Source organism: Nyctibius grandis, chromosome 2 (genome assembly GCF_013368605.1).
Source record: "Nyctibius grandis isolate bNycGra1 chromosome 2, bNycGra1.pri, whole genome shotgun sequence".
NCBI classification, from domain to species: Eukaryota; Metazoa; Chordata; class Aves; order Nyctibiiformes; family Nyctibiidae; genus Nyctibius; species Nyctibius grandis.
The window spans coordinates 126594679-126613193 of NC_090659.1; the positions used below are offsets into that span (position 1 = coordinate 126594679).

Consider the following 18515-nt stretch of genomic DNA (forward strand, 5'->3'; position numbering starts at 1 on the left):
TCATGGCACTGGGAGAAGCAGAAGATGGGGAGGGTGGAAAGGGAAACCTTTTTTAACAGCAGGTGTAGCAGCAAGAAGGTTTCAATAGCAAGTTTAGCTGGGGAATGTTGTTTTTTCACTGAAGTTTGCTCAGAGAGTTGTAACAGCTTGGAACCATCTCAGGTCCTGGTCACTTTAGCAAACGACATTTTAACTAGAAAAGTGAGGTGAGGGGGATTAAAATGTTATGGCAGCCTTTATCAGCGCTGTCTGCAAGCACTTCTGTCCTTCAGCGCCCTGAAAGCACCAGATTAGTATGAAGCTGGGAATATGCTCAATGACGCAGTGTCAGCTCTTATCAGATCCCGAGGATAAAGGATGTTGCTCCCTCGCCACAATAATTTCAGAGCCTTCAACAACAACCTCTCGCACAACTTTGTTATAAGTACATTAAGCCCCAAAAGATGAATTTCATATTTCATGAGTAATCGTTACTCAACCTGTCTCTAAACACAGAAGAGACTTCCTGATTTATTCTGCTCTGTTTGTCTTGGACCTTCAAGTAAGCACAACTTAGAGAAGAGGGGAGGGCACTTGGAAATCAGTAGGAAAATGTATTGAATTTAGCAACATGGGGAGATTATTTTATGCCTCAAAGTGTGAGGGTCTGACCTTCTTAGCCTGGAGAAGAGAGGCTCAGAGGTGACCTTAGTGCAGTCTACAACTACCTGAAGGGAGGTTGTAGCAGAGTGGGAGTCGGCCTCTTCTCCCAGGCAACTAGTGATAGGACAAGAGGACACAGCCTCAAGCTTGGCCAGGGGAGGTTCAGGTTGGCCATTAGGAAGCATTTCTTCTCAGCAAGGGTCATTAGCCATTGGAAGGGGCTGCCCAGGGAGGTGGTGGAGTCACCATCTCTGGAGGTGTTTAAGAAAAGACTGGACATGACACTTAGTGCCATGGTCTAGTCGGCATGGTGGTGTCAGGGCAATGGTTGGACTCGATGATCCCAGAGGTCTCCTCCAACCTCATTGATTCTGTGATTCTCCACATAGGACAGCGAGTGGATTCTGGTGAATGCCAATTTAATATAAAGAGATGATATGAGCTTAAAACTCTTATAACAAAGGTCCAGCGTCTTGGCCAAATCCCAGCACATTTTGCCTTTAAATATCCTCTTGTGCGTTCAGGCAGCTGCCACCTCCCCCATGTCCTGCCGTGCTCTTGGCCAAGGGACAGGGAGGTCACTGCAGAGAGGGCTGTGTCCCATGGAAGGGATGGTTGTTCTTCAATGCACAGCTCGTTAATTCTTTTTCTTCTGAAGGTATTTTGACATTCAGCTGAATGAAGAAAGGTTTGTAAATGGCAGGTCCTCTGTGACCTTCGGTGTCACAGCTCTGGAAGGAAATGTTGACCCAAGTAACTAGGACTGCAATGCAAGTACCTCTTGAAAAGGACAGTCAAATGCCACACAGCACTTCAGAGAAGGAAACGAGGAAGGGACTCATCGGATAAATGGCTGATAGGGATGATTTTCTTGGTCTTGGTCTGATGGTGCAATTACTGCTGACAAGCAAAGCCCACCCAAGCAGTAACATTTCATGGGATCTGAGATATTTCTTTCTTGGTTTCTGCTGTCTACAAAAAAGCACTGTTTTGGAAAGCATGGCTATCTCCTACCCCTCCCTGCCATGCACCAGGCAGACCCCAAATGGCACTGGGTCATTGATCAAACCCAAGAGCAAAGCCAACCATTAGACACCAGCAATGTTTCCTGCAGGACAATCTCCTGTCCAAATAGTGTCTACTTGTGAACCCTCCCAGAGACTGTGCGTGGCTCCAGCTGTTTGCATGACTGCAGATTGCTTGGAAAGCTGAAACTCTAAATTTAGAGACTCTGTAGAAAGTGAAAATTTTGGGGTGATACTTGTTATGCAGTGAAGAAGCTGGCTCTGTTCTTATCCTCGGACCAGGATGTGTCGTCAAAACCCACAAAGCAAGGCAGCGAACCAACTGATGACTGTGCTGGAGGATGTTTTCATGCTTGCCTGCACAGCACAGTGATCTCCAACAAGGAGTATTAATAGCAGAAATCCAAAAAGCATGCTGTCCTCGTCTCCATTTGCTTTGAAGTATGAGATTTTACTCGTATAAAGTACGAGTCCAGAGGAGGGCGACCAAGCTGGGGAAGGGTCTGGAGGGTATGACCTATGAGGAACGGCTGAGGGAGCTGGGGGTGTTTAGCCTGGAGAAGAGGAGGCTCAGAGGTGACCTTAGTGCAGTCTACAACTACCTGAAGGGAGGTTGTAGTGAACTGGGAGTCGGCCTCTTCTCCCAGGCAACCAGTGATAGGACAAGAGGACACAGCCTCAAGCTTGGCCAGGGGAGGGTCAGGTTGGACATTAGGAAGCATTTCTTCTCAGCAAGGGTCATTAGCTATTGGAAGGGGCTGCCCAGGGAGGTGGTGGAGTCACCATCTCTGGATGTGTTTAAGAAAAGACTGGACATGGCACTTAGTGCCATGGTCTAGTTGACAGGGTGGTGTGAGGGCAATGGTTGGACTCGATGATCCCAGAGGGCTCTTCCAACCTCACTGATTCTGTGATTCTGTGATTTTCTTCCGTTTTGCATTTCCAACCAGGCCTGATGTGATTAGGGGCATTACCAATGTCTATATGAATTTTACATCCTTTTAATGCCCAGATAAAGTCTTGGCTTTAGCTCTCCCACCCACCAGCGAGATGTGCAGGTGAAAAAAGCTGTTCTTTGGGAAAATATTTCCTGTGCCTGTACCGAACATGTTGCCTGTCAGGTTCACTCACCGTCACCCAGCTGGCAGCATTGACATGGCAGAGATCCCGGCAGCTCTGCCAGCTCCCGAGCAGTGCCAGCTTGCACAGCTTCCCCGTGGGGTCTCAGAATCACAGAATCAATGAGGTTGGAAGAGCCCTCTGGGCTCATCGAGTCCAACCATTGCCCTGACACCACCATGTCAACTAGACCATGGCACTAAGTGCCATGTCCAGTCTTTTCTTAAACACCTCCAGAGATGGTGACTCCACCATCTTGAGATGTCCCCTCTATTTTGCTGCTCCTCATCACTTCAGTAGAACCTGGTAAAGGTAGGTTGGAAGGCACTCAACAGGCACTCTTAGACCAATATTTTGGTCTAAGAAAAGACTTTGCCTTTATTACAGTCACCTTGTGACTTTGGATTAGACAGATGGGCATTTGCATTTCCAGTTCCTAAAACCTTCCACCGATGAACCCAGAGCTTTACAGTCTGCTCGGGCACCTCATTGCAGTTCAAGTTTTTTCCTCCTCTTCCACCTACATCTTTTTCCCAATGGATAATTTTTTCCTCTAGAAATAACTGATCTTCCTTCCTCCTTACAGCTACTCTGAGAGGTGGCTGCCACATCCCCTTTCTCACAGGGCAGATTTTGCACCTGAGCCCTCCTCCGTCAGTACATCCCTTTTGCTCTTGGTGTTGAATCCCAGCGTTATTGATTTCAGGCCATTGCTCCAATCTGCCGTGAATGATTTGAATTCTAATCCTGCCATCCGCAGCACCCGCGACAGCAGGCAGAAATTTTATTAGCTCCTTTTTCTCTCATCTTCCAAGTCATTAATTAAAATATTGATTAGTGCCAGAGACAGGACAGACCCTAGTGAGATTCTGCTAGATAAATCCTTTTAGGTAGGCAGTAAACTACCTGTAACCCCTGGAAGTGAAGATTTCCAATTAAGCATGATCTTTCCCCTTCTTTTTTCTCCTCTCTGCATGACAGGTTCGTACGACTGATAATTAGCTTATGAAATATGGTGGGGTAGGGTCAAAATCCTTATTTAAGTCAAGAGGTAGCACAGCTTCCCCAGGTGGGCCAGTAACCTGCCCAAAGAAGAAATTAAATGTTTGATGGGATCTGTCTGTGACAATCCATGACACACAGAATCACACAGAATCAATCAAGTTGGAAGAGCCCTCTGGGATCATCGAGTCCAACCATTGCCCTGACACCACCATGGCAACTAGACCAGGGCACTAAGTGCCATGGCCAGGCTTTTCTTAAACCCCTCCAGAGATGGTGACTCCACCACCTCCCTGGGCAGCCCCTTCCAATGGCTAATGACCCTTGCTGAGAAGAAATGCTTCCTAATGTCCAACCTGAACCTCCCCTGGCCAAGCTTGAGGCTGTGTCCTCTTGTCCTATGACGTTAGTATCCAAGTGATTGTACATGGATTAGCAATTGCTTCAGCATCTTTCTGGTGCTCAGGGCTGAGCTGGGTCAGGATCTGCCCAATTTCTCCGTTTTCCCTTTCTAAGGTCCTCCAGAAACCCACAACCTCTGCAAATTTTTGGGTTAATTGGTAGCAGTTCAGTGATTCCTTGGCTCATCTTTTCAGTATCCTGGTGGGAACTCCCCAGACTTTCCTAAACTGAGCATTTCTCCCTTTTGTATATACTTACATGAATTATTCACCTTCCTCTTCCCCAGTTTGGGGACTGGATATCTTTCGCAGCTCTGCCTCAGTCCCAGGCTATGGCCAGGCACAGCAATTCTCCGTGTTTTTGCTACAAACTGTGTCTCTTCAATGAGCGCTTTCTGGGGACAGATTTCAGGTTGCCGGAGGCAGTTTGAGTGAATTTTAATAGAAACATTCATGGGTTTTGATACATGTTTTTTGTTGGCATTCTGCAAACAGTCACCACATCTACATGAGATCATCCCTATCCCCTCTGCTGAAAAACCTACTCCTTCAACAGCAGCAGACAACCTTTGGGCTTTGATTGCAGCAGAGAGGTGGCCAGGAGCACCCTGGGGAGAGATCTAGCTGAGATAAATAGACCAAGGGGATGCTAGGTTATTTAAAAGCTTTAGCTTTGCTCTTTTCCAGAAGAATGAACATTATGCTTAGCTATAAAGTAGCTCTCAGCTCCATAAATGCCTTGGATCCTTCCCCACTCAGATAGACAGCGACGAACCAGGTTTACTGAGTCTTTGGCAAACTCTGCTGATGTTCTTCTTCTCCAGCCTGCAGAGGTTTGAACCCACAGTGAATACCCATGAGTTGAAGACTACAGCCCAGCAGATAGTCTGTTTAGTGGGAAGGGGTTAAAATGGCAGGAACGGCACCAGTGCAGTTGTCTACAAGACGCAATGTGTTGAAAACCCTCATGGAGATGGAAGTTTGGAATCTGGGTTCCTCTGCCCCAAGCAAGGGCTCTAATCCCAGGACAATTGGATGAAAAAAGAGAGGTGCTATGGCTTTCTAGGCAGAGATATCCCTCATACCGCCCTGGTATTTATCTCTGCCGGGTTCAAGCAGCTCTCTTCTCCTCCCTTCTTCTCCTCCCTTCTTCTCCTCCCTTCTTCTCCTCCCTTCTCCTCCCTTCTCCTCCCTTCTCCTCCCCCCTTCTCCTCCTCCCTTCTTCTCCTCCCTTCTCCTCCTCCCTTCTCCTCCCTTCTCCTTTCATTGTGATTCCTGGAGTAACTTGCCAGTGATCTGTGGATGAGTGTACTTTTGTCTGGTTTGTGTTGTCATTTATATTGATTTCTTAATTTCATTAAATCTGGTTAACTTCAACCTACAAGTCTCCCTCCTTTTCCCAATCCCCCTCCTTATTTGGGGAAGGGACATTGGGTGAGAGAAAAACTGCTATTGTTTAGCCCCTGGGTGTGGGCTAAATGAAGACAGTAGAACAGCACAGGGTAGATTTTGTTGATGCTACACCTTCCTTTGCTTCCTTTTTTTTGCAATCCTCCTACCTGCCCCTTGCTCTCCCCGTCCCACCTTGGTGCTGACAACTTTTCATATTTCCTGGTTTTTATATCCCTCCCTGCTGACAGTGTTTCCAAACTGCCTCTTTTTAATCTTCTTTTGCAAATCAGTTCCTTTCAAGAGTGTTCTTAAAGAGCACAGAGGAGGAGAAGGGGAAAAAGTGGGTTTATTTCTCTTTATAGAAACTCCAGACCAAATTAATGGAAATTACCACAGCAAAACCTTTACAAGGACAAGTAGTGACAGGACGAGGGGGAATGGTTTTAAACTGAAAGAGGGGAGATTGAGATGAGATATTAGGAAGAAATTCTTGGCTGTGAGGGTGGTGAGACCCTGGCCCAGGTTGCCCAGAGAAGCTGTGGCTGCCCCCTCCCTGGCAGTGTTCAAGGCCAGGCTGGATGGGGCTGGGAGCAACCTGGTCTGGTGGAAGGTGTCCCTGCCCATGGCAGGGGGTTGGAACTGGATGGGCTTTAAGGTCCCTTCTAACCCAAACCATTCTATGAAAAACATAATAACAGGCCTATAGTTGACCACAAAGCTAAGACGCCCTGTTTGCAATTGCCTTGGATGCTTACCCACAGGAAACTCCCCTCTGCTGGAGGGGGAATGAGGAAAGGAAGAATTCAAGCTGTACCAGACTGTGCATTGCCTGAGAAAAATCTCTATATGATGTGATAGGAGTTTTCCAAGTGGAAAATGGATGTAGAGTCCTGAGCCCAGCAGTGAGAACAGGCCATGATGGGATGGAGCTGGTCAGGCCATCCTGTGGGTTGCTTCTGCATCTATCATGAGCCCAGCAGACCTGGCCATTGCTCCAGCTGGACGGCCGAGGGATGGTGCAGCCAGCCTGGCACCCAAAATAGCTTACAAGACAAATTGCTGTGTCCTGGTCCTCATCTGAAGTCAGCTGTCCTAATGGTTGGGAGATGCAGCCTTTCTGACTTAATGAAGTCATTCTGCAACCCCATCCAGGGGTATTCCTGGCAAAGCACATTGCAGCTCTCAACTTTTCACGCCATACAAAACAAATTGTGTTGTTATTAGTTTGTTGTGATTTGGAAAGTACCCTGGAGGGACTTGAGGTTGTGCTGAACAAGGCAGGAAACCGTCGAGCTGAGGACTTGCGCTTAGCCAGGAAAGAACCTTCTTCTCTGCCGGATGCAGCAAGGATGCCACAAATCCATGGGCTGCCAAGAGCTGGAGGGACCACTGTGAACATCATGGCCCATGTCTTCCTTACTCCTGTCCAAAGAACCTCGTTCCTATTCCTAGTCTGTTTTAGAAACAGATGCTACCTAGTCACGGCTTGAAAACTGAGAATAGTGCAAAACTCCCCCAGATTTGTCTTTCCGAAGCTCATGGTGAGCACATGCTACTCGTCCTCCCTTGAATGGGTCCACCTACATCTCTTCAACATCCATTCTCACGTCTGTCTTCTAACACCTTCTTTTAAGCCAGAAGTCACTTCTGAGTGTAGGTGCCTGTGAACAGGGGTGTAGACTCTCTTAACCATCTCCTCGATGAAAGCAATGCACAAAAATATATAAAAAAAAAAACAAACTGAAAAAAGAAACCCTAAAAAAACAATTGGTTTGTTACTCTGAGGTATGTTAATTTGGTCTCTCCAAATGGCTGGCCAAACAGTCTGGTGAAATATCTAAACCAGCCACCAAACAGAATCACAGAATCAATCAGGTTGGAAGAGCCCTCTGGGATCATCGAGTCCAACCATTGCCCTGACACCACCATGGCAACTAGACCATGGCACGAAGTGCCATGTCCAGTCTTTTCTTAAACACATCCAGAGATGGTGACTCCACCACCTAACCACCAGCCTTTCCACCCTCCATCACAGTACTTCTCTGCACACCCCAGACCTTACCATAGGACTAGTTGCCAGGGTGTGAGGAGTTAATGAGTTTTCTCCACTGTGGGGTTGGTTTTTTTTTCCTTCTGCATATTTGGGCTGAACTCAGAAGTTTTGGTTTCTCTACTGAATTCCATTCTGGAGCCAAAAATTACAAGTTACCCAACGGTCTGTGGTTGCACACTGATCGTATGAGACCAGCAACACAATTTGTGCTTGGGTGGAAAGAAGCTCCGAGATGGGAATAACGTAGAAAATAGAGGCCACTGCAGCAAAATAACACCAGACTCAACTTTCACCCCATAATTGCAGCTGCAACTGATAGTAACTCCTTCAAGGGGCACAGCAAGACTGTCTGGCTCTGTGGTCAAACGGCTTAGCCACAACCTCTGCCCAGTCTGCAAGAGGGTTGGGTTCAACCTCCCTTTCTGGTCCTGCAACCCTGGGGAAAGTCCTGCCTGTCTCAAACTGGAAAATAGGAAGGAGCCTTAACACTCACATGCTAAATTCCTGTGACAAGTACTGATAATGCAAAAATAAGAATTATTATTATTATTGCTGCAAAATGTGGCCGTGGTGCCAAAATGTGACAAGTCTGTGGCAATTGGAGTTCCTCTCCTGGGCTGGACCTGTGGTTCCTTTTGATATTCTCCCCTCACCAATGTCCCCATCCCTGCCCCTTGCCACCAAAGCAGCATCTACACAGCAGCTGGGTGAAGCATGTGAGTTGGTCCTTGCAACGGTCCACAGCCTGGGACAAAACTCCCATCAATTTCAGCTGGAGCTGGATGAAGCCTTCAAGGAAGAGAGACCATCTAACAACTCAAGAGCAAAAGGAACAAGCATAACTGACGTTTTGGGGGCAAGGACAGACCATCACTCACAGAGATGTATGGGTTCAGTACAAAACCATTTATTAAAAATGATTTATTTAAAAAAAATAACCCAAAACACTTCAGCTATATGGCTAATGCTCAGTGCTGGCATCACCAACACTGTCAGCAGGAACAAATGCTTTGGAGGACATAACTCCAGAAGACTTCATGTCCAAAAGGTTAATGTGTGTGGACTAATCCATGCGAAGGAGCAAGCTGTACCACTGAGATGGAGGAGGAAGGTGTAGAACAGCATATGGACAGACTCCCATGACGGTACAGAAGTAGTACACCCCCCCCAGAAGATTAGGAAGCAGCCCCATTGTCCATGGCTCCAAGCATCCGTCCTTCACAGTGCAGGTATGGGGTGATTTGTATGGCTTCATCTCCATTTGCAATTCACATTTTTGGTGTCACACATTGGATTCTGGGCTTTTTATGGAGTTTCCTGCCAGTTTCTCCTTCTCTGGCTCTGCCTTTGTCTCTGCTGCATTGCTGGTTTCCCTCTCCTGCCGTCTGAGAATCACGTACACAGTCACAAAGCACAGGAAAGCGCCCACCTCAAAGAAAAACTGGAGACCAAGGTACCTGTGGTGTGGAAACACAATAAATCAGGGTAGCTAGGGCATTCTTATGTGCACCAAGCACCAACACTCAATGTCCCCAGGCACCCAGCAGATACTGAGCATGGGGATAGGCTCCTTGGGCACATTCAGCTGTGGGTAAGCAATTGCTGCAAGCCTCAGTCCTGAGAAGGGTGGCAGAAAGAGGAGTAGCTATGAAGATGCACTTCTCTTTGTTGCTACATTATAATTATGGGCCTCCAACATAAGAAGGACATGGAGCTGTTGGAACGAGTCCAGAGGAGGCCACAGAGATGCTCAGAGGGCTGGAGCACCTCTGCTATGGAGACAGGCTGAGAGAGTTGGGGTTGTTCAGCCTGGAGAAGAGAAGGCTCTGGGGAGACCTTCTAGCACCTTCCAGTACCTGAAGGGGCTACAGGAAAGCTGGAGAGGGGCTTTTTACAAGGTCATGGAGTGACAGGACGAGGGGGAATGGTTTTAAACTGAAAGAGGGGAGATTGAGATGAGATCTGAGGAAGAAATTCTTGGCTGTGAGGGTGGTGAGACCCTGGCCCAGGCTGCCCAGAGAAGCTGTGGCTGCCCCCTCCCTGGCAGTGTTCAAGGCCAGGTTGGATGGGGCTTGGAGCAACCTGGTCTGGTGGAAGGTGTCCCTGCCCGTGGCAGGGGGGTTGGAACTAGAGGATCTTTAAAGTCCCTTCCAACCCAAACCATTCTATGATTCTATATCTCCTGGTAAGAAGGAGGCATATAAAAGCATATCTTGGGGTTGAAGGTGAACAGGACTTGCTGCAGCTACTGGTCAGTGAGTCATTCAACAGTGAAGAATTTGCAGTGGAGATGGAAGACCACCTACAGCTCCCTTCCAACCTCCCCACAGTGCACAGGCTGGATTTGGTGTCTTCTGCATGTCAAGCTGGGCCATTCTGTTGGAACATGAACCCCAGGGTGCAAGACACCCTGCATGGACTCTGCACCACCTCACAGGCAGCTTTGAGGCTGGAGTCACCCCTGCTGCTGCATTACCTCCACGAAGAAGGCATCAGGACAGGTTGCTTGTGTCTATGTTGGTGAAATAAGTAATCATAGCATCAGAGAATAGCCCAGGTTGGAAGGGAGCTCAGAAGATCATCTGGTCCAAGGTTTCATGGGGAAGGGGGCCTAGATGAGGTTATCTAGCACCCTGTCCAATTGCATCTTGAAAACCTCCAGTGATGGGGACTCCACCACGTCCGTGGGGAGGTTGTTCTAGTGAACGATTGTTCTCACTATAATGCAGGGAGTGCTCCTGGAAGTGGATTTCTGTGGTCGCAGCATAGCATGAAGTTAGCATGGGCCTTGGCATGGCTCTGGCTTGGGCCAACGACTTCCCTCCAAACCATTCTTGAGCACTGCTGGGAGCTAGCACTGGCCAGGGGGATGTGAGTGTCCCTGTTTGCTTACCATGGCGTATACAACAACTTATGCCACATCGGAGGTGGCCTGATGGCACGTTCCCCCTTGGTTTCCCTCATCCTGACCACTCATCCCTACCTTTGCCTGAAGAGGTTATTGTCGTAGTATCTGCAGGCTGCCTTCCTGTCGCACTTCTTCTCCCAGAGGATGCAGGTCGTGTCGATGGCGCTGCCGTACAGGACGGGTCCCGGCATCCACGCTGGGAGCAGAGGGACAGAGAAGGTTTTGTTATGTTACGGGAGCACCTCTGTCAGGACAAACCCAACCTTAGTTACTTTCCCATGCACTAAGAATGTGGAAAATGGCTGGAGATGGTCGTCTTTGCTGTGGCAAATGAAGCCACTGGTCCTGCACAGAACGCCAAGGGCTGGCTGTGTGTTTGCACCCCACCAAGATGCTGAAGGTCCTTCTTTCCTATTGCTCTTTGATAAAGGACCATCCCTCATCCCAGGAATGATGCTCACCTCCTTCATGCACTGCATTCCTTCCAACGACTGCAGTGGCACGTTCTGGGGGCATCCAGGTGAAAATGAATTTTCACCCTAAGAAAAATAACTAGTGGGATCACAGGACACGGTTTGCAGCCACCCTGATACGCCAGAGGCAAACATGGGAGTATCTGCACACAGCCAAGGGCTGTCCTTCTGGATCCAAACTTACTCCCCGCCCTTTTATTTAGCTGAGTAGATGTGACTTGTCCCCTCGTTACCATGTGCAGCCCCCCAGACCCTACAAGGTCTGGCTCAGGACAGGCTTTGATCAGTCTGAAACTCTGAATAAACAGCACTTCTGCAGCCCTGGGGCTGCTCAGGGATGAAATCCCTATGAATCCCCAAGAGCTGCCACGATTATCCAGGACGGCATTTCAACACGTTTTAATTTACCTAAAACTCTCAGCAGCATGAACTGTATCCCAACTGCAAACGATTTGTCCTCGGGCTGGATGCTCCTGAAAAACAAAATGGAAAGTGTTCACTCTGGCATTTCTGCAAAGATGGATGTTTTCCTCCCTGGCATCACAGAATCACAGAATCAACCAGGTTGGAAGAGCCCTCTGGGCTCATCGAGTCCAACCATTGCCCTGACACCACCATGGCAACTAGACCAGGGCACGAAGTGCCATGTCCAGTCTTTTCTTAAACCCCTCCAGAGATGGTGACTCCACCACCTCCCTGGGCAGCCCCTTCCAATGGCTAATGACCCTTGCTGAGAAGAAATGCTTCCTAATGTCCAACCTGACCCTCCCCTGGCGAAGCTTGAGGCTGTGTCCTCTTGTCCTATTGCTGGTTGCCTGGGAGAAGAGGCCGACTCTCACTGCGCTACAACCTCCCTTCAGGTAGTTGTTGACTGCACTAAGGTCACCTCTGAGCCTCCTCTTCTCCAAAAATTATTTATATGCTGATTTATATCAGCAAAATGTTGATTTATATCAGCAAAAATGATGACGTTTCATTCATTAGGGCTAGAAGCTTACCACCGCCTTTTCTTGGTCTGAAAAACCTACCAAACTCTATAGGAGACAGGGAGGAGCCCAGCAAAGTATTTTTGCTTTTAATTTAAATAATCCGTACGAGTAACGCGCAAACAGAATCCAATACAGCCACTAGCTCTGCCAAACACAAGCAATACAATGGATGCTTTTTGTAACTGCAAGAGAAAAGTGATTTTACCCCTTGAGGAAGTGGCTTTTTCTTGAGGTGGGACGTCCCAGTGTATATTTTGGTGGCCCCCCAGTTTTCTGAAATAAATATTTCAGGCTGTGTTTCCTGCTGGGCTCACACATGGGAGAGGACTGGGTGGCAGAGGACCCCCAGGTCATCCCACCTCAGGGGATTCAGCTTCCCTCTCCTCTCTGACTGCCTGGTGTATGCGTAGCTCACTCATGGCATAAAAGGCCATTTAATGCCTGGGAGCCAAGGTAAAAACAGGTTTTAACCACAATTTTTCCCTAAAAAGCAACTGTTTGGAGTGCTTCGACCACAGAAATGTGCCTAGAAATACCACGAAATGCTCTTGGAAATATCATTTATAGACTAACACAGCGATTCCCCCCTGACTTTCCTCTCTCTTGCAGCACAGCCCCAACCTCAGCCTCTCATGCCCATCCCAGGCTCCAGCCCCACCAGCCTGGGGCTCGTGTCGAGGCTGGCTCCAGCCTGCCCCGTAGGCACCTTCCCAAGGGTGTGGGAAAGTAGAGTCCTAATTGCTTCTCTGCGCTGGGAAGGGAGGCTGTGTTCAAGTGGGATCCATCAGATGGAAGAAGGTAATTAAACTTCTTAACGCGGAGCTGCACTAAAAAGTGCCAAAGTATTGCTGTGATAAATTAATGCTGAATTAACGGTGCATCTCGTTACTGAGGTATCAGCCGTGGGTGGGGAGAAGGAATGGGATGGCTGCTGGATCTGAAGGTTGTGCTGGGACCAGGAATGAGGGTGCTGAGGGCAACGTGGTCTTGTTACAATTGTATAGCGAGTCCAGAGGAGGGCGACCAAGCTGGTGAAGGGTCTGGAGGGTCTGACCTATGAGGAACGGCTGAGGGAGCTGGGGGTGTTTAGCCTGGAGAAGAGGAGGCTCAGAGGTGACCTTAGTGCAGTCTACAACTACCTGAAGGGAGGTTGTAGTGGAGTGGGAGTTGGCCTCTTCTCCCAGGCAACTAGCGACAGGACAAGAGGACACAGCCTCAAGCTTGGCCAGGGGAGGTTCAGGTTGGACATTAGGAAGCATTTCTTCTCAGCAAGGGTCATTAGGCATTGGAAGGGGCTGCCCAGGGAGGTGGTGGAGTCACCATCTCTGGAGGGGTTTAAGAAAAGACTGGACATGGCCCTTAGTGCCATGGTCTAGTTGCCATGGTGGTGTCAGGGCAATGGTTGGACTCGATGATCCCAGAGGGCTCTTCCAACCTCATTGATTCTGTGATTCTGTGATTCTATGGGTGGAGGTGCCATGGGGGCCTGGCATAGTGTAACACCCACTCCCCCACCGGCTGCTCCTTGCCTGAGCCTGTTGGTGAACATCGTGTTGCCTGCAAGAGCAACTGGCCATGCAGTGCTGGTGGCTCCATGATAAAGCCTCCAGCAGCCTGAAATCTCCCAGTTGCTGCTTAACTCTGCAGGGATCAGCAGCAACAGCCAAAGAGACCTTGGATGAGTCTTTGTAGTCTGAGGGCAGTAGGAGCTCTCTTAGTGCAGGGTCTGTAAGAGCGAGTCCTGAAGGTCTCTCATGCTTCAACACTTGAAACTGGAGCTGCTCGAGGTTTCTGTCCTGCCCAGACATGCCAGGTCTTTGCTAGCAAATCACAGCCTGCTCCCGAGCCAGACATAGCTTAGAATCACAGAATCAATCAGGTTGGAAGAGCCCTCTGGGATCATCAAGTCCAACCATTGCCCTGACACCACCATGGCAACTAGACCAGGGCACTAAGTGCCATGGCCAGGCTTTTCTTAAACCCCTCCAGAGACGGTGACTCCACCACCTCCCTGGGCAGCCCCTTCCAATGGCTAATGACCCTTGCTGAGAAGAAATGCTTCCTAATGTCCAACCTGACCCTCCCCTGGCGAAGCTTGAGGCTGTGTCCTCTTGTCCTATCGCTAGAAGATGGACAACCACATGCGCTGCCAGGTGACTGGAACAGGGAAGCCCCGTTCCCCATTCCCTGCACCAACGTGTGCAAAAACCGTGTGAAAGCAATGGGAGGAACTGGGCACAAGGTGCAATTTAGGGCTGATTTAACCCTCCAATCCCGTAGCTGGAGAAAACTTTCTTCTCCAATCCAAGGACCCCTTGGTTTTCCAAACACAACCTCTGGATGCCTCTTCTGCTGCGCCTAAAGGAATGGCTGCACCTAGACCATGGCCAACCCAGTCTGCTCACCTGAGGATGAGCATGAAGGATGGCGTGTGGGACGTGCTGGCGAGGATCCCTGCCAGGCAGGACAGGACCACGAAGGGCAGGAAGAGGTGGGAGCAGCCGGTGCCGCAGGTCCCGGGCTTGGCAAACCCCGCGAGCCTGTTTTCGGAGATGCAGCTGCAGTTGGTGTAGTTCTGCAAAGAGGAGAGAAAAACCACAGGCTGCTCATCTGCTCAGGGCTATGGAGATACCAGGGGTAGCTGCCAGCTGTCATCAGGAGGGAAGGTGTTTAGGTTTTATCTGTAAATAATTAGCAGTAATTAGCACTCAACACTTCCGAGAGCAGGGGGGGAAGAAACACATACAATGAAGCTGGCTGGAGATAAGACTGAGTGGATAAGGAGACACATTTTCCCATCCCCACTTCCAGCCTCCAACATGCTGCCATCTCTGAAAGGAGGTCCCAGTCCCACCAGGTCCCACCGGCATTGCTAGGATGTCACACGGATGAGCATGCACAGCAGATGAAGCTGGGACCACTGCGGTACCTTGGTTTATCTAGAGTGGTACCTTGGTTCGTCTATGGTGCTACCTTGGTTCATCTCTCTGTGCTTCCAGAGGCACCTGGAAGTGCTCCCAACCCAGTCGCATCCTTGCCTTGTTGGTGTGAGCCCCAGCAATGCCTCCCTACACCCTGCAGCAACCCTTCTCTGCTCGTGCTTCCAGTCCCGTGTTTCACGCGTGAAGATGCTTACACACAGGTTTATTTCAACGTCATCATTTGCCAGATGAACTCTTTGGCATCTTGCATAAATCTGGACTCTTGGCATGGAATAATCTCACCCACAGCTGATAAAACATTCAAACCTGGTGTGAGCTTACTGGCCTGTAAACTATCTTTTGGAGAAAATCTCCAGGGGAGCAGCCTGGGCTCCCTCACCTGTACCCAGCTTGTCTCCTGCTGTAAGACCCTTCATCCAGGGGCTACGTGTAGAGCAGAGCTGGCAACCAAAGCCAGAGCCCAAGCTCAAGGGAGTATTAAATCAGAAAACACTTGCTAGGGGAAAATGCAAAACCTCACCTTTGAGAGAGGGTCATAAATAACTGGCACAGCGTTACCAAAGGAAAGATGCCCCAGGGCGAGGAAATATGGATTTTTGTTTCTTTTTCTCCAGATTTTAGTCACAATTCCTCTTTTTTTAAACAAGAAAGCTCATTTTTTTGGAAGAAACCTTTAAATAAAATTAGCATGATCTTCTTGTTGCTGGAGGGGGACACATTCACAGCGGGATGGCAATTTGCACAAGAGCGATCCCAGAGGCCAGAGCAGCCCAAGGTCTCCCAAATCCCCATTCCCACATCACTGCTTGGGGAAGCGGCATGGACAATGCCTGTAAATGAGACCCACAAGGAACTACTCCCCATTGAGAGCACAGGAGGAGATTTGGGATGAAAGGGGTCACAGCCCCTCCAGTTCTGGGCCAGTTCTGGGCCCCGCACTTCAAGAAAGATGTTGAGGTGTTGGAGTGAGTCCAGAGGAGGGCAACCAAGCTGGTGAAGGGTCTGGAGGGTCTGACCTACGAGGAACGGCTGAGGGAGCTGGGGGTGTTTAGCCTGGAGAAGAGGAGGCTCAGAGGTGACCTTAGTGCAGTCTACAACTACCTGAAGGGAGGTTGTAGCGCAGTGGGAGTCGGCCTCTTCTCCCAGGCAACCTGCGATAGGACAAGAGGACACAGCCTCAAGCTTCACCAGGGGAGGTTCAGGTTGGACATTAGGAAGCATTTCTTCTCAGCAAGGGTCATTAGACATTGGAAGGGGCTGCCCAGGGAGATGGTGGAGTCACCATCTCTGGAGGGGTTTAAGAAAAGACTGGACATGGCACTTAGTGCCCTGGTCTAGTTGACGTGGTGGTGTCAGGGCAACGGTTGGACTCGATGATCCCAGAGGTCTCTTCCAACCTGGTTGATTCTGTGATTCTGTGATTCTGTGATTCTGTGATTTCTTTTCAGCAAGGGTCATTAGCCATTGGAAGGGGCTGCCCAGGGAGGTGGTGGAGTCACCATCTCTGGAGGGGTTTAAGAAAAGACTGGACATGGCACTTAGTGCCCTGGTCTAGTTCACATGGTGGTGTCAGGGCAATGGTTGAACTCAATGACCCCAGAGGGCTCTTCCAACCTGATTGATTCTGTCATTGACAACCCCTCCTCCCACCTCTAGGAAAGAGGATTTAATATTTTAAATTAAGGCTGGGATTTATCTTCTCCAGCCATCTGAAACAAACTAAACCAAACCCATCATGTGGGCTCCTTCTACAGTCATGGAGGGAGAGGTGGGTCTCCAGAGGACCCACCACAGATAAGTGCCTATGATAGCTGAGATGAATTTGGGCCAAAGCAGTTATCAAAAATACAATTAGATAAATTAAAACTCATTCGATCTGTGCAACTGCCACCTTTTACAGCGAATTGGAGTCATGGTATTTAGGGCTCTTGCACAAAGCCAAACGGAGACAAAGGGCTGGAGATGCACACGATGGAGTCACAAGGCAGGGCTCTGCCCCTTTCATTTGAAACCTTGGAGAATTTTAGAGCAGGGAGCATGATCCCAGCTGCAAAAACCTCTGAGCAGCTGGGGCAAGCCACAAAGGCGCTGGTGGCCCATCTCTGTGAGATGCATCATCTGTGCAGCAGTGCCAGGAGGCTGACGCAGCACCAGGGCTGGGAAAAACCACTCGGTGAAGTGGGGAGAGGAGAATAACCAAGAGGTCCTGCTCTTGGGCAAGGTTTGAATGCTCCTGCTGTTGCCCATGAAATTTGGGGATATTAGGCGATGTGAAGAGCAAATTGCTTTCAGCTCTTTACAAGAGCTTTCAAATTAGAGTGTTAAAGCCAAGCTTGCACTGTGCAAGCCTCCTCTGGAAGGGTTGCACCAAAGCTGAGCACAAAATTGCAGGTTTTCATAGAATCATAGAACCCAGACTGGTTTGGGTTGGAAGGGACCTTAAAGCCCATCCAGTCCCAACCCCCTGCCACGGGCAGGGACACCTTCCACCAGACCAGGTTGCTCCAAGCCCCATCCAACCTGGCCTTGAACACTACCAGGGAAGGGGCAGCCACAGCTTCTCTGGGCAACCTGGGGCAGGGTCTCACCACCCTCACAGCCAAGAATTTCTTCCTAAGATCTCATCTCAATTTCCCCTCTTTCAGTTTAAAAATGTTCCCCCTCATCCTATTACTCCATACCTTTGTAAAAAGTCCCTCTCCAGCTTTCCTGCACAATGGGAGTTTTTTTAGAAACCCAGGCATCTGGGACATGGAAAGCAGTAGGCAATGAGTGCTATAGGTCCCTGCACTGGCAGAGAGATTCTGAAAATGGTAAGAAAAGTGTAATATAGCAGTGAAAGCAGGAGCTGGAGGAATGATTGATGAGAAGCTCAATATGGTTGACGAAAAGCTCACCATGAGCCGGCAACGTGCGCTGGCAGCCCAGAAAGCCAACCGTGTCCTGGGCTGCATCCCCAGCAGCGTGGCCAGCAGGGCAAGGGAGGGGATTCTGCCCCTCTGCTCCGCTCTCCTGAGACCCCCCCTGCAGTGCTGCGTCCAGCTCTGGGGCCCCCAACAGCAGAAGGACACGGAGCTGTTGGAGCGAGTCCAGAGGAGGCCACGGAGATGCTCAGAGGGCTGGAGCCCCTCTGCTATGGAGACAGGCTGGGAGAGTTGGGGCTGTTCAGCCTGGAGAAGAGAAGGCTCCAGGGAGACCTTCTAGCACCTTCCAGTGCCTGAAGGGGCTACAGGAAAGCAGGAGAGGGGCTTTTTACAAGGGCAAGTAGTGACAGGACGAGGGGGAACAGTTTTAAACTGAAAGAGGGGAGATTGAGATGAGATCTGAGGAAGAAATTCTTGACTGTGAGGGTGGTGAGAGCCTGGCCCAGGTTGCCCAGAGAAGCTGTGGCTGCCCCCTCCCTGGCAGTGTTCAAGGCCAGGTTGGATGGGGCTGGGAGCAACCTGGTCTAGTGGAAGGGTTACCCTGCCCATGGCAGGGTGTTGGAACTAGATGGGCTTTAAGGTCCCTTCCAGCTGAAACCATTCTATGATTCTATGAATACCATAAAATGCAATAACCTCATTTTT

General features: G+C 49.5%; 1 protein-coding gene across 3 annotated transcripts in view; it reads right to left on the minus strand.

The window, feature by feature from the left end:
• Positions 1-8525: 8525 nt before the first annotated feature.
• SLCO2B1 (solute carrier organic anion transporter family member 2B1) overlaps positions 8526-18515 on the minus strand; it is a 70526-nt gene continuing 60536 nt past the window's right edge. For all 3 annotated transcript variants that reach the window (XM_068418981.1, XM_068418984.1, XM_068418991.1), the window contains 4 exons: positions 14410-14579; positions 11424-11488; positions 10618-10738; positions 8526-9091 (listed from right to left, as the gene is read on the minus strand). In XM_068418981.1, the coding sequence (XP_068275082.1) occupies positions 8917-9091; positions 10618-10738; positions 11424-11488; positions 14410-14579 (531 nt within the window). In that variant the 3' untranslated portion in view covers positions 8526-8916. The remainder of the gene's footprint in view (positions 9092-10617; positions 10739-11423; positions 11489-14409; positions 14580-18515) is intronic.